Below are 16,935 nucleotides of genomic sequence, written 5' to 3' on the forward strand. Positions count from 1 at the left end.
CATGTTAGAGCTCATTTTATTACTTCAAATCACATTAATCATGGAATGGAAACACACAGCAACAGAACGTACCAGCGTGACTTCAAACACTTTGTTACAGGAAATGTTCAATATGTCCTCCGTTAGCGAGGATACATGCATCCACCCTCCGTCGCATGGAATCCCTGATGCGCTGATAGAGCCCTGGAGAATGGCGTATTGTATCACAGCCGTCCACAATACGAGCACGAAGAGTCTCTACATTTCGTACCGGGGTTGCGTAGACAAGAGCTTTCAAATGCCCCCATAAATGAAAGTCAAGAGGGTTCAGGTCAGGAGAGCGTGGAGGCCATGGAATTGGTCCGCCTCTACCAATCCATCGGTCACCGAATCTGTTGTTGAGAAGCGTACGAACACTTCGACTGAGATGTGCAGGAGCTCCATCGTGCATGAACCACATGTTGTGTCGTACCTGTAAAGACACAGGTAGAGTATCGCGTATGAAATCATGATAACGTGCTCCATTGAGCGTAGGTGGAAGAACATGGGGCCCAATCAAGACATGACCAACAATGCCTGCCTAAACGTTCACAGAAAATCTGTGTTGTTGACGTGATTGCACAATTGCGTGCGGATTCTCGTCAGCCCACACATGTTGGTTGTGAAAATTTACAATTTGATCACGTTGGAATGAAGCCTCATCCGTAAAGAGAACATATGCACTGAAATGAGGATTGACACATTGTTGGATGAACCATTCGCAGAAGTGTACCCGTCGAGGCCAATCAGCTGCTGATAGTGCCTGCACACGCTGTACATGGTACGGATGCAACTGGTTCTCCCGTAGCACTCTGCATACAGTGACGTGGTCAACGTTACCTTGTACAGCAGCAACGTCTCTGACGCTGACATTAGGGTTATCGTCAACCGCACGAAGAATTGCCTCGTCCATTGCAAGTGTCCTCGTCGTTCTAGGTCTTCCCCAGTCGCGAGTCAGAGGCTGGAATGTTCCGTGCTCCCTAAGACGCCGATTAATTGCTTCGAACGTCTTCCTGCCGGGACACCTTCGTTCTGGAAATCTGTCTCGATACAAACGTACCGCGCCACGGCTATTGCCCCGTGCTAGTCCATACATCAAATGGGCATCTGCCAACTCCGCATTTGTAAACATTTAACTGACTGCAAAACCACGTTCGTGATGAACACTAAAGTGTTGATGCTACGTGCTGATGTGCTTGATGCTAGTACTGTAGAGCAATGAGTCGCATGTCAACACAAGCACCGAAGTCAACATTACCTTCCTTCAATTGTGCCAACTGGCGGTGAATCGAGGAAATACAGTACATACTGACGAAACTAAAATGAATTCTAACATGGAAATTAAGCGTTTCCGGACACATGTCCACATGACATCTTTTCTTTATTTGTGTGTGAGGAATGTTTCCTGAAAGTTTGGCCGTACCTTTTTGTAACACCCCGTATAAGTAAAGTGGTTGCTACTTAATGTTACCAAGTGGTGACCGTTAGCAGCTGTGGTGAGGAGACGACTTGTGACGTGCGGCTGGTGCGCAGGTGGTGGTCAGCCAGCTGGCGGAAGCCCCCACGGCGCTGTCCCTCGTCCGCTACGTGGAGGGCAGCGGCGGCGACCCAGACCCCCCTGGCAGCTGGGACAGCGAGCCGGAGGACGGCTGGAGGGCAGAGGGCTCCGGCTCTGGAGAGAAGCCGGTCGGTAAGTGTGCGCCGGCTGCAGCCTGAGCTGGCGGCGCGCATTCCACGACACACCCCACACACTGTCGCGTCGTAACTCTTCTTCTACGAGGGTTATTCCAAAAGTAAGGTCCGGTTATAAAAAAAAATCAAAACTAAAATGTTTTTTCAAAACAATTGTTTTATTTACATTCCTTACATCTTTATCTATTTTTCTACATAACTTCCATACTTATTTAAACATTTGTCACATCGTTCAACAAGCTTTTGAATGCCCATGTTATAGAAATCGGCCGCCTGTGACGATAACCAGTCCTTAACTGCTTCTTTCACTTCATCATCTGTGTCGAAGCGCTTGCCGCCGAGAAACTCCTTTAAGTAACGGAACAGGTGGAAATCACTTGGCGCCAGGTCCGGACTGTAAGGAGGATGGTCCATCTGTTCCCATCCAAATTTCTTGATCAGAGCTTGCGTTTCATTTGCAGTGTGGGGTCTGGCATTGTCATGCAACAACAAGATTCCAGACGACAAAAGACCACGTCGCTTATTCTGGATTGCACGTCGAAGTTTAGTCAGGGTAGCGCAGTAGGCGGCTTTATTAATCGTTGTTCCTCTCTCCATAAAGTCGACTAACAATACTCCACGTCTATCCCAGAACACAGTCGCCATGACCTTACGTGTTGAGATTGTCTGCTTTGCCTTGACCTTGACTGGCGATGACGTGTGACGCCATTGCATTGACTGACGTTTAGACTCTGGAGTGATGTGAGAAACCCATGTCTCATCCCCTGTGACAACATTGTCTAAAAGACTGTCACCTTCCTTATGATATCGCTCCAAAAAATCAAGAGCAAAAGCCATTCTTTTCATTCGTTGGGGCTCAGTAAGCAGCCTGGGAACCCAACGGGCACACAATTTGTGAAACTTCAAATGTTCAGACACAATTATGTACAAAGTTGTTCTACTCACATTCGGAAAATGCATGTCTACGTCTGTAATAGTGAATCGGCGATCTTCACGAATTTTTTTGTCAACCGCATTGACCAAATCGTCTGAAATCACTGATGGTCGGCCACACCGTGGTTCATCGTGCACATTATCCCGTCCTTCATTAAAAGCTCGCACCCACTTGCGCACTTTACTGTCGCTCATTATGTTAGGACCGTACACTTCAGTAATCTGCCGATGGATTTCCGCCGCTGAATTGCTTCTTGCAGACAAAAACCGTATCACTGCCCTTACTTCACAATCGGCGGGCTGATCAATTGTCTTAAACATTGTAAAGTGACACTGTGAACTACACTCAGCAACAGTAACAAAGCGAATGGCGGCGTTTGACGCGCAAGGCTTGCCGGGAGTCGGCGCGCATGCGTGTTTTGTCATTGGCGCCAAATTTCAATAGTTACGGCGAATCGGACCTTACTTTTGGAATAACCCTCGTACTTTCAGAGAAAACGAAACGTACACAGGGTGACCGTAAAGTCCTGCTATAATTTCAAAATGTTATAACTTGGAAACTCTCAGAGTCAGAGCACCGTGGCTCGTTGTAAAACGTTTACCAGCCGTCAAACCTATTTTCCGTTATGACGGAATTTCAGTAAATGTCCCACTTGTCGCTTGTAGAATGTCAAACCGATACACGAGTTCTGCCCATCTTCATGTCAGCACTGCAGTATCAACAGTTCTGACTGCTCTATTCGTGCACGAAGAGCAGCAATTTCCTTGATTGGTGATAACTAAACGCGATCCTAGGGGTAACTGCACAAAAAGAATTGTAATGGCGTGACGTCGGGACCCGTCCATCCCTTCGGAAATGTGTCATTAAGCATATTCGGCAAGTTCAAATTCCTATATGGCGGCGCATCACCTTGCTGGAGCCGCGCGGGGTAGCCGCGTTGTCTCAGGCGCCTTGCAACGGTACGCGCGGCTCCCCCCATCGCAGGTTCGAGTCCTCCGTCGGGCAAAGCTTTGTGTGTTGTCCTTACCGTAAGTTAATTTAAGTTAGATTAAGTACACTACCAGTCATTAAAATTGCTACACCACGAAGATGACGTGCTACAGACGCGAAATTTAAACGACAGGAAGAAGATGCTGTGATATGCAAATGATTAGTTCTTCAGAGCATTCACACAAGGTTGGCGCCGGTGGCGACACCTACAACGTGCTGACATGAGGAAAGTTTACAACCGATTTCTCATACACAAACAGCAGTTGACCGGCGTTGCCTGGTTTAAAGTTGTTGTGATGCCTCGTATAAGGAGGAGAAATGCGTACCATCACGAGTCCGACTTTGATAAAGGTGGGATTGTAGCCTATAGCGATTCCGGTTTATCGTATCGCGACATTACAGCTCGCGTTGATCGAGATCCAATGACTGTTAACAGAATATGGAATCGGTGGGTTCGGGAGGGTAATAGGGAACGCCTTGCTGGATCCCAACGGCCTCGTATCACTAGTAGTCGAGATGAGAGGCATCTTATCCCGATGGCTGTAACGGATCGTGCAGCCACGTCTCGATCCCTGAGTCAACAGATGGGGACGTTTGCAAGACAATAACCATCTATACGAACAGTTCGACGACGTTTGCAGCAGCATGGACTATCAGCTAGGGGACCATGGCTGCGGTTACACTTGACGCTGCATCACAGACAGGAGCGCCAGCGATGGTGTACTCAATAACGAACCTGGGTGCACGAATGGCAAAACGTCATTTTTTCGGATGAATGCAGGTTCTGTTTACAGCATCATGATGGTCGCATCCGTGTTTGGCGACATCACGGCGAACGCACATTGGAAGCGTGTATTCGTCATCGCCATCATGGCGTTTCACCCGGCGTGATGGTATGGGGTGCCATTGGTTACACGTCTCGGTCACCTCTTGTTCGCATTGACGGCACTTTGAACAGTGGACGTTACATTTAATATGTGTTACGACCCGTGGCTCTACCCTTCATTCGATCCCTGCGAAACCCTACATTTCAGCAGGATAATGCACGACCGCATGTTGCAGGTCCTGTATCGGCCTTTCTGGATACAGAAAATGTTCGACTGCTGCCCTGGCCAGCACATTCTCCAGATCTCTCACCAACTGAAAACGTCTGGTCAATGGTGGCCGAGCAACTGGTTCGTCATAATACGCGAGTCACTACTCTTGATGAACTGTGGTATCTTGTTGAAGCTGCATGGGCAGCTGTACCTGTACACGCCATCCAAGCTCTGTTTGACTCAATGCGTATCAAGGCCGTTATTACGGCCAGAGGTGGTTGTTCTGGGTACTGTTATCTCAGGATCTATGCACCCAAATTGCGTGAAAATAATATAATATATTTGTCCAATGAATACCCGTTTATCATCTGCATTTATTCTTGGTGTAGCAATTTTAATGGCCAGTAGTGTAGTAAGTAAGCCTAGGGACCGATGACCTCAGCAGTTTGGTTCAAAAATTTTTACCTTGCTGGAAGGTGATGGACGGCTGCGGCTCTTCGGTCTGCAGTAACAGAAAATGTGTCATCACTTCCAGGTACTCATTTCCCGACATGGTTTTCTGTGCGAAGTAAAATGGTCTTGTCACCCTAACGTGCATTACGCCACAACAAAAATTAATCTTCTCCCTGCCACGAGGTTGTAAACTAGCTCGCGTCCGTAGTCGACCACTACAAGTGCACCCCGGGTAATGCTAAATGAGCTAGAATGAATGGGCAGCCAGACTAGATATTAAATTTCCTGGCTACAGACATGCAGACAAATCGAAATCAAAAAGCTTTAAAAAATGGACCTTTCCAGGACCAACTGATTAAAAGACTTGGCCCTCATATCCGAATATGCCATTTAAACATAGAAAGTGTTGGCCGAGCTAAAAGCGAGTACCTATCTAAACTCCTTGCAGATAATGATATTGACGTTGTTCTAATCCAGGGAACACATTCTCCAACTATGGAAGATCTGCTTAGAAGAGGTAGGATCCATGGCTACGATCTTATGGGTGCTACATATCACAGAGCTTATGGTGTTGCCACCTATGTAAGGCGCAGTATCGAGCATGCTCGTCTCATTTCGACAAATACGCAAAATGATATCCATTATGTCTCTTTGCAAGTGGAGGAGACAATTATAAACAATATTTACAAGCCGCCAAATCTGCCTCGGCCACTGGATGTCCTGCCAGTTACTGCCCATCCATCGATTTATGCTGGAGATTTTAATAGTCACTACCGCCACAGGAACTATGCATGTGACAGTGAGTGTGGTGTTGCACTCACCGACTGGGCTGGAAATGAAAATCTATACCTGGTTTATGTTGCCAAGGATTTGGGAACTTTCAGATCGGCCGCTTGGCCAAGAGATTACAAGCCGGAGCTCTGCTTCGTGTCCCGGGACTGTAGAGGGCGCCCAGCGCCTATATCCAGACAGGTCATACCGGATCTCCCACACAGCCAGCACAGGCCAGTAATCCTCGATATGGGCCTCTCTGTCCCAATAGCGAGATCTGCACCGCGACCCACATGGAATTTCCGTAGGGCTGACTGGCGGAGTTTTGCTGACCACCTAGATAAATATATCTGTTTTACTCCACCAGAACCTAAAAACTACCCTCGATTCGTAGTGGCTCCTTACTGCTGCTAAGAAGAAAGGAATATACACCAGGCTGGAATCAGCAATGTGACAATTTAATGAACAGTATAGCGAAACTGGTGACAGCGATATTGCAGACGACCTCCTTCAATGTCTTGACGCTGCTAGAAGAGTGCGATGGTGTGAGATGGTAGAAAATGTTAACTTCAGATATTCAAGTAGAAAGGCATGGATCCTTCTGCGTAAGCTTGGCGGAGCCTTCAATAAAGCCGGGCAGAAACCTGGTATTTCAAGTAACCAAACCGCTAATCATATAGTTGAAACATCTAGATCATCCAGTGACAAAGAGCATACTTCTAAAATAAAACGAGAACTCACCTCTCTAAAAGCACAGTGCTCAAACGAATCCAGTTCCTTTTCACCATTTACACTGGCTGATTTGGATGAGGCCATCAAAGAAACTGAACGTGCTAAAGCGCCTGGTGTGGATAATATACACTCGGAATTTCAGATAAACATGGATAATGGTGGAAAAAAATGGCTCATCCGCTTCTCCTCTAACATCCTAGATAGTGGAACATTGCCTGTCGAGCTAAAGAAAACAAAAATAGTGGCCATTTTGAAACCAGGCAAACCAGCTGACCACCCGCAAAGCTTCAGACCAATTTCCCTCTTAGGCTGTACTTATAAACTCTTGGAGAAGCTCATCTGTAGCAGAATTAGCGGCTTCATTCTGGAACATATTCCAGCTGAGAAAGCTGGGTGTCAGGGCAGAAGTTGCTTCGGCCAAGTAATGGCCCTAACAACTTTCACAGAGGCTGGTTTCCAAGAAAACGTGAAGACACCTGTCGCCTTCGTATATCTAACTGCGGCTTAACACGGTCTGGAGAGAAGGGATGGTGTACAAATTACCAAAAACAATCCGATGCCGGAAAACAGTAACTCTCATCAATACCATGATAAACAAGGGAGGATTTGCTGTTGATAACACTCAACATTAAATCGACTCTTTACATTTCATTTTGTATTACCATTCATTATTGCAGCTATGACAACAATTCACTTATTCTTTCTCCATCAAACAGGGGAGATATTTCCGTGTTTACTTGGGAGAAAATGTGAGCAAGGAGAGGAAATTAAGTAATGGTCTACCACAGGACTCGGTCTTAGCGCCCCTATTATTGGATATATATAGCTCCGATCTCGCCAGTACCAGGTCAACAAAATTCTGCTACGCAGACGATATCGCTCTTGCTTGTAAAGCCAAGGATCTAGGATGAGCGGAGACAATTCTCACAGAAGACCTAGTCGTCATGAGCGCCTATTTTAGCAAGTGGCGACTTAAACCCAGTACAAGTAAAACTGAAGTATGTACATTCTATCGGACAGACAAACTAGGTAATGCGGAGCTCAGAGTGAAGCTTAAGGGAAACATTCTTTGCTGTAACAAGTACCCCAAGTACCATGGTGGCACCCTTGACAGCACCCTTTCATGTAGAAAACATCTTGAAAATACTGCTGCCAGGATAAAAACTAGTAACAGTATTATTCAAAAATTGTGCGGAATGACGTGGGGAGCTTCAGCAGATACCTTTCGCACATCACCCATTGCGCTGGTGTTCTCAGCAGCCGAGTATTGTGCCCCGGTGTGGCTAAACAGCTGCCACACAAACTTGATCGACGTCCAGTTGAACCGCACTATGTGGTTAATAAGAGGGGCAATCCGACCAACACCGATTTACTGGCTTCCTCTGATGAGTAACATCTATCCACCCGCAATCTGCAGAAGCGAGGCCTTACTTAGGGAATACCACAAGATGAAGGAGAACCTGGAATTAACCGCACAGGAAGACATACCAAGTTTACGACGAAATGGACTCCGTCCAAGAAACCCTCCATTGCGGCAAGCAGAAGAGCTAGATGCCAGTAACACTGGTGTGAGAGACCTGTGGGACCAAAGCTGTCAACGTATTGAAAATCCTGAAGAGCATGAGTGGTTCCGAAAGTGTAGTGGTGATGCTGCTGGGACAGTACTCGACAGGAAACTGTGAGTCATGTTGAGCAGAGTTACAAGTACGACAAAGATCATAGTGACAAAAGAAAGAATACACATAAGAATAATATAAACATATCGATGCATGGCCGATGCGCGGACCCTCATTGCAGATGGTGTGCTGCAGAGTCTCCGGCTTGTGACTGCGGGGCTCCGAAACAGACAATCAAGGACTTTAGGGATGGATGCCCCTTACGCTCCTACCAGGGAAGTTGGAGCGACCTCACAAAAGCTGATGATATGGCTCTTATATGGATTGGGAACTTAGATATTGACATTTAGTTAGTTTTATATGTAGTTTCTGTATTTTCATATTCGTGTTTACATAGTATTACTATGTAATTTTAAACTGCATGTGATCCATACGAATAAATAAATAAATAAAATCCCTATCAGGGATGTGTTCACGTGCGTTGTGTGGATTTTTGGAACCCCAAATCCTAATGTGACGACTCACATGACGAGAATTGTAGTGTGTTACTTCATCTGGAAGCGGACACTTTTTCAAATAGTGACCTTGGAGGCCAGAACAGAACACACAAATCCATACCACAAACGGGGATAGTTTCCTTGTAATACTTCGACAATTTGCACTTTGTATGCTAAAGGCATAATCGCTTATGCTTCCTATAATTCGCGCGATGCACGACGAATTGACTTACGGGGGCTTCACGAAGTGCTGCTTGCCCTCTGACAATACGTGCCTGAGACACGGGCGGACGTTCCCTCCTTCGACGAAAATCTTTATCATTCCCCGTCTCTGTTGTGGATTTGTCTCGGGGGTTCATTAAAATAGCAACAGGTCAGAAGAAGGAGCATTGTGTAGTGTGGTATGCAGAACGTAAATCTGCGGAATTATCGACACCAGTATGGAGGGGCACCACTGCAAAAACAAACATAATGAAGTGGTTAGGAAACCCACAAAGGACAAAGAAAAAAACTACAAGAGACTAAACGTTTTACAGCAAACCCCGATTCTGTATTTCTAATAGTTTCCAAGCTGTGATTTTTTTTAATCACAATGGAACTTTACAGACACTCTCTGCCTATTAAATGAAACGAATGTACACTGGAATTCATCGCTGTGCTTAAGCAGCTCCAAGTGCAGTAGTTTAGAAACTGGTTCTCATGTACGGCATTGACGCGAAGCTTTCAGCGAGCGGCGAGCTTTTCCTGAAAGCAGTTTCGTTTTATTCAGGATTCTAATACACCGTATTATTCCTCGCTATTTTTTTGCCTACAAAACCCTGTTTTTCAACATAATCTCCGTTCAATACCATTGCCTTACTGAGAGGCCCCGTATGCCCACATGGCACGAATCCATTCGTTGACGCCAGAGGCAACGTCTTGATGCGTCAGTAACCTCGTTACACATCCACGTACTGCTTCCCACGGGGTGCATCCTCCATTGGGCCAAACAGGTGGAAGTCGCAAATCCGGGCTGTAGCGCGGATGGAGAGGAACAGTCCAGTGAAGATTTGTGGGCTCCTCTAGGGTGCGCACACTTGTGTCGTGGGGAAGGACACGTTCGTTTGCACCTGTGCAAAGACGAACACGCTGAAGTCGTTTGTTCAATTTATGAAACGTCCCCTTAGAAAAGTTTATGAATTACTGTGCTAATGAACCTCTTACATTATTTGATTTTCAAACAGCTGAGCAGAACTGAACGTACTCAGGCATTTCTCTCTTTACTTATTCTCATCAACACTAAACTGACACACAATATTTTTAGCGCAACGCTATCTGACTTTCAATAATCCCTACAAAAGAATAGCCTTGACTAACAATAACCTATACCTGTCACGATTCACTTACCTCACAAAAATCTTCGTTACTCGAACTACTGCAATGCAGCGAGCGTCAATACTGCCAGCTAAATAAAGTTTCTAACTACTGACGGCACTAACTACTGATAGGCATAGTTAGCAAATGAAAGATTTTTCTAGGGAACAAACAATGTATTTACCTTAATAATGTTCAAACGTCATCATATATGTATATCAGTTTATGATATCCAATATTACAAATTTACTCTTTCTGATGGACCCACGTCCAGATCGTCCGCTCTCAAAATTCTGCCATCTCTCTCCCCACATCCACCACTGCTGGCGGCTCACCTCCAACTGCGCAACGCTACGCGCTGTTCACATCCAACTGCCCAACACTACAATAGCGAATATTACAACAATGCCAACCAGCCACAGACCGCACACAGCACAGCCAATGATTTTCATACACAGCGCTACGTGACGTTACCAATATAAAAACCTAAACAGCCTACTTACAAATTTCCTGAGGGTAGCCTCTCTGGTCCTCCGCGTGCTGGCCGGCCGGATACAGTTATTAGCCTTGCAATGCTGGAACGTGAGGACACCCTTACTGCATGTGACGGGCGGATCACAGTCAGACAGCTCGCTGCTCAACTGGAAGTCTCTGTTGGCAGTGTCGACACAGCCGTCCACCAGTTGGGGTACTCAAAGGTGAGTGCACGCCAGGTTCCTCGCCACCTAACAGTAGACCATAAAGAGCAGTGAGGGACTACATGTGCGGAATTGCACGACCATCACGAGGCTGATCGTGACAATTTTTTGTCGAACATCTTCACAGGTGATGAAACATGGGTTCATCATTTCCAACGGAAAACAATATGGCTATGTAAGGAGTGACGCCACACCACCTATCCTCCGAAGAAGAAGTTGGGCGCCACGCCCCTCAGCCCACAAAGTCGTGGCGACGGTCTGTGTGATATATTCCCTCACGCCTCAACGATCGACTCTGAAGTGTATTGTGCTACCCTCACGAAACTGAAGAAACAACTTCTGCTTGCTCGTCGCCACAAAAATGCAAACGGACTTCTAATGACAACGCAAGGCCTCACGCAAGTTTTGGCGCCCGAGGCTGTTCTTCTTCATCCACCCTACAGCCTGAATCTCCCACCTTCCGACTTCCATCTGTCCGGACCAATGAAGGATGCACTCCGTGGTGTAATGGTACTTGAATTACGTAACAATTGCGGCACCTCACCTCAACCTCTCGTTACCAGCAATATTCTATGTTGTGTCTAGACAAGACAGCCTAGACACAATGCGAGGAAGCCGAAAGACACGCGCTTAAAATCACGCAGGCTGGCGTGAGGTCTGAAACAGGATACGTAATGAATGCTATAAAGAAAAGTACGTAGCTTCTGGAATACTTAACTTTAATCCACATTTGTAGAACATCGCTCTTGATGATACGTTAATAGAATCTCAATATCTATACTGGTAATGGCGCCTTGCTAGGTCGTAGCAAATGTAGCTGAAGGCTATGCTACTATCGTCTCGGCAAATGAGAGCGTAATTCTCAGTGAACCATGGCTAGCAACGTCGGCTGTACAACTGGGGCGAGTGCTAGTACGTCTCTCTAGACCTGCCGTGTGGTGGCGCTCGGTCTGCAATTACTGACAGTGGCGACACGCGGGTCCGTCGTATACTAGCGGACCGCGGCCGATTTAAAAGCTACCACCTAGCAAGTGTGGTGTCTGGCGGTGACACCACATTCTACTGTGTTTCTGTAAAGTAGTTAACATATTTCTGAGACAACATTCAGATTCGATTTCATTAATGTAGAGGTACTTTGATACATCGAATTGTTTATATTATTCTTATGTGTATTCTTTCTTTTGTCACTATTATGTTTGTCGTACTTGTAACTCTGATTTTTGGGCGCGTAAGCAGTTATTAGAGAGTCAAGTGTTGGTCGCCATGTTGAAAAGACGCAAAATGTAGTCAGTTTACGAAATGTGAACTTTAACAGTGAGGAAGATATTTTCAAGTATGTTTTATGTTGTGAAGTGATTTTTTGTGAGTTACGTGATATTGCAACAAAAGTAGTAAAAAAGAAGTGTAACTTAAATTCGGAGTGCTGGTTACTATTTTACATCACGATTGTCCTAACTTGCAAAAGTTTAATCTTCAAGAATGGTTTATGAAAAACATCTATAAAACTTTTGAATATCGCAGAATAACACCTAGACCTCTTTGCATCCGAGCTTGGAATCATCACTACCTCGATTTTCGAGGATTGAGCCATGAGTTCACAACGAGACCAGCGTGGGAAACACGAAAAGATGGGTGCCTAGTTTATTCATTATTTCATGAAATCACTTTATTAACTGTGCTGTAAAGACACCTGCCACATAATATAACTTTGTTGTTGCCCGAAAATGCAATATTTAGCAGCGTCAGCAACACTACAATCACAATTAATTTTTGACCTTTGTTGTGGTAGGGTTGTTAGAGCGGGAAGCAGTACGTGGATGATACGGAGGTTATTGATGCAGCAAGACGCTGGCTTCGACGTCGACGAGTAGAGTGGTGCCATGCGGGCACACACGCCCTGACAGTAAGGTGGCGTAAGGCCGTCGCATTGAACAGAGATCGCGTTGAGAAGCAGGGTTTTGCAGTCATAAGAATGCGGGATAAGATGGTGTATTAGAGTCCTGAAAGAAACAAACCTGTTTTCAGGAAAAAAAATGTGTTGCATTACTTACTGAACGTCCCTCGTAGCTTTTCTTTTCTTCTCGCAGAAAGAGAAACGTACAAGATATTCATAAATTTCCCCTATCGTTTCCGGAAATCATATCTGCGAAACTATTCGAGACAGAACATCGTGATTTTTTATAAATACACTCCTGGAAATTGAAATAAGAACACCGTGAATTCATTGTCCCAGGAAGAGGAAACTATATTGACACATTCCTGGGGTCAGATACATCACATGATCACACTGACAGAACCACAGGCACATAGACACAGGCAACAGAGCATGCACAATGTCGGCACTAGTACAGTGTATATCCACCTTTCGCAGCAATGCAGGCTGCTATTCTCCCATGGAGACGATCGTAGAGATGCTGGATGTAGTCCTGTGGAACGGCTTGCCATGCCATTTCCACCTGGCGCCTCAGTTGGACCAGCGTTCGTGCTGGACGTGCAGACCGCGTGAGACGACGCTTCATCCAGTCCCAAACATGCTCAATGGGGGACAGATCCGGAGATCTTGCTGGCCAGGGTAGTTGACTTACACCTTCTAGAGCACGTTGGGTGGCACGGGATACATGCGGACGTGCATTGTCCTGTTGGAACAGCAAGTTCCCTTGCCGGTCTAGGAATGGTAGAACGATGGGTTCGATGACGGTTTGGATGTACCGTGCACTATTCAGTGTCCCCTCGACGATCACCAGTGGTGTACGGCCAGTGTAGGAGATCGCTCCCCACACCATGATGCCGGGTGTTGGCCCTGTGTGCCTCGGTCGTATGCAGTCCTGATTGTGGCGCTCACCTGCACGGCGCCAAACACGCATACGACCATCATTGGCACCAAGGCAGAAGCGACTCTCATCGCTGAAGACGACACGTCTCCATTCGTCCCTCCATTCACGCCTGTCGCGACACCACTGGAGGCGGGCTGCACGATGTTGGGGCGTGAGCGGAAGACGGCCTAACGGTGTGCGGGACCGTAGCCCAGCTTCATGGAGACGGTTGCGAATGGTCCTCGCCGATACCCCAGGAGCAACAGTGTCCCTAATTTACTGGGAAGTGGCGGTGCGGTCCCCTACGGCACTGCGTAGGATCCTACGGTCTTGGCGTGCATCCGTGCGACAACATCGATGTACTGTGGAGACCTCACGCCCCACGTGTTGAGCAATTCGGCGGTACGTCCACCCGGCCTCCCGCATGCCCACTATACGCCCTCGCTCAAAGTCCGTCAACTGCACATACGGTTCACGTCCACGCTGTCGCGGCATGCTACCAGTGTTAAAGACTGCGATGGAGCTCCGTATGCCACGGCAAACTGGCCGACACTGACGGCGGCGGTGCACAAATGCTGCGCAGCTAGCGCCATTCGACGGCCAACACCGCGGTTCCTGGTGTGTCCGCTGTGCCGTGCGTGTGATCATTGCTTGTACAGCCCTCTCGCAGTGTCCGGAGCAAGTATGGTGGGTCTGACACACCGGTGTCAATGTGTTCTTTTTTCCATTTCCAGGAGTGTATGTCCTCCCTGTACGGGAATATACGTAACGTGCGAGTGCAGCTTGTGGTACAAGGACGACGACATATCGAGGTTTGGGTCTGTCCATGATTCGTGCACGGGTGGCCGAAGCCGTTAAGGCGACCGCTCGCGTTAAGCTGGCAAACCGGGTCAGAGTGCAGGTCCCACACAAACTTTCACAGTCGCCATGCACGCGTGTCCGAACGACTATTCCATAGCACTTCTTAATAACGCAGACACTGCTGTTTAGTATCACGGATGTGTTCATGTGTGTGGTGTCGGTGTCAGGAGCCACAAATCCCAACGTTGTGGCGGCTCACATATCCAGAATTGTGAAACGTTACTTCATCTGGAAACAGGCATATTTTCAAGAAGTCATTCTAAGCGACTATGGAGGCCAGTGTAGATCACGCGGATGGATACCACAGTGGTCGATCGTTGGCTGTATTACCTGTAACACTTGCACTTTGTGGTACATAAAATTACGCGACCGCTAATATAACACGTTACGAGCAGTCGTTCTTGCTTTCTGCAATTCGCGCGATGCACGACGAGTTGACTCGCTGGGGGTGAATTGAAATTCAGTCATCAAGTCTGTCAACACGTGCTTGAGAACTAGTCTTACTTCCACTTCGACGAAAATCTTTGACACTGCTTGTCTCTTTAAAGCTTTTGAACCAACTCATTGTGCTTGTTTTTTTCCGGTGTTGACCTCCCATACTGGCAGCGATAATTCTGCAGTACCATTGTCACAGATTTAGGTTCTCCGTACCAGATAATACATGGATCTTTCATCTGGCCTGTCGCTATTTTGACGCACCCCAAGTCAAATATGTAACATAGGACAAAAGGGGAAAAAAAGGTATGAGATCTGCTAAACTTTGTACAACAAACCACGATTCTCTATATCTAAGACTTTGAAACAATAGCGCGACTCTGTGGACTTCCGGTACTTATTGCGTTAAATGAATCTATCGCTATTGCTGAGCAGCTTCTAGTATACTAATTTAGAAACTGGTCGTCGTATACCACATTCACATGAAGTTTTCTAGATACTTGCTGGACACACTACTTTGGTCTCACTTGCGTCTACAATTTTTAGTAGTATTTTTCAGGTAATGCCCATTCCAACAAGTAGAATTTAGTGTCAAGACTGTTTTAGTTTTATTACGCATGTCATTGTTCCCAACTTCAACACACTGGCAAGTAATCTTTCAAGCGATTTAGCCTCACTTGATCAATTTTCATTGGCCCTAGTAACCTAGCTGTAAGGTGCATTAATTACATAATGAAGTAACCATCCATTTTGGTAACAATGGGACTTGATTGTTGTATAGCTTAGTATGGCATCTGCACCTCTCATTAAAACATTAGTAGATTCAAATTCTAATGTACTACAAGTTTGCTGGTCAATCTGACTTTTGTCAGCGGTAAGACACATATCTGTAACACGATTTCGCGTCTTTTTTTCATTTTATAAAGGGAAAACGGAAAGACAGTTTCATTTTATAATCTGTCATTATAAAACCAAACTTCTCCAGCTATTAGCTGTCCACCTGTGAAACGGAAGGCTCTGTAATGACGCCGAGCTCTGACATTAAGAGGACAGACAATGTTGGCGTTGGCAAACCACAGGTTTAGCCTGGAACAGCCGCCTTCTTCACCCTCTTGAGCGTTGATATTTCCAAGTGCACACAGATTTTTTTCATATTTGAAAATTGCTTCATTTAGTAACTACAGTCCTTTGTATTAGTGTTGTCCTAACGTGATTATGTTATTGGACTTCATTGGGCATAAGGGGGTCCCTGTTGAGATATACAGGGTGTTTCAAAAATGACCGGTATATTTGAAACGGCAATAAAAACTAAACGAGCAGCGATAGAAATACACTGTTTGTTGCAATATGCTTGGGACAACAGTACATTTTCAGGCAGACAAACTTTCGAAATTACAGTAGTTACAATTTTCAACAACAGATGGCGCTGCGGTCTGGGAAACTCTATAGTACGATATTTTCCACATATCCACCATGCGTAGTAATAATATGGCGTAGTCTCTGAATGAAATTACCCGCAACCTTTGACAACGTGTCTGGCGGTATGGCTTCACATGCAGATGAGATGTACTGCTTCAGCTGTTCAATTGTTTCTGGATTCTGGCGGTACACCTGGTCTTTCAAGTGTCCCCACAGAAAGAAGTCACAGGGGTTCATGTCTGGCGAATAGGGAGGCCAATCCACGCCGCCTCCTGTATGTTTCGGATAGCCCAAAGCAATCACACGATCATCGAAATATTCATTCAGAAAATTAAAGACGTCGGTCGTGCGATGTGGCCGGGCACCATCTTGCATAAACCACGAGGTGTTCGCAGTGTCGTCTAAGGCAGTTTGTACCGCCACAAATTCACGAAGAATGTCCAGATAGCGTGATGCAGTAATCGTTTCGGATCTGAAAAATGGGCCAATGATTCCTTTGGAAGAAATGGCGGCCCAGACCAGTACTTTTTGAGGATGCAGGGACGATGGGACTGCAACATGGGGCTTTTCGGTTCCCCATATGCGCCAGTTCTGTTTATTGACGAAGCCGTCCAGG

At 46.2% G+C, this 16,935-nt stretch overlaps 1 protein-coding gene across 1 annotated transcript in view; it reads left to right on the forward strand.

Annotated features, from left to right (window-relative positions):
- LOC126150640 (glypican-5-like) overlaps positions 1 to 16,935 on the forward strand; it is a 233,901-nt gene that overhangs the window by 192,474 nt on the left and 24,492 nt on the right. Inside the window, exon 6 of the mRNA XM_049915888.1 lies at positions 1,552 to 1,708. Coding sequence (XP_049771845.1) covers positions 1,552 to 1,708 — 157 coding nt within the window. The remainder of the gene's footprint in view (positions 1 to 1,551; positions 1,709 to 16,935) is intronic.

Source organism: Schistocerca cancellata, chromosome 2, assembly GCF_023864275.1.
Source record: "Schistocerca cancellata isolate TAMUIC-IGC-003103 chromosome 2, iqSchCanc2.1, whole genome shotgun sequence".
Classification (NCBI taxonomy): Eukaryota; Metazoa; Arthropoda; class Insecta; order Orthoptera; family Acrididae; genus Schistocerca; species Schistocerca cancellata.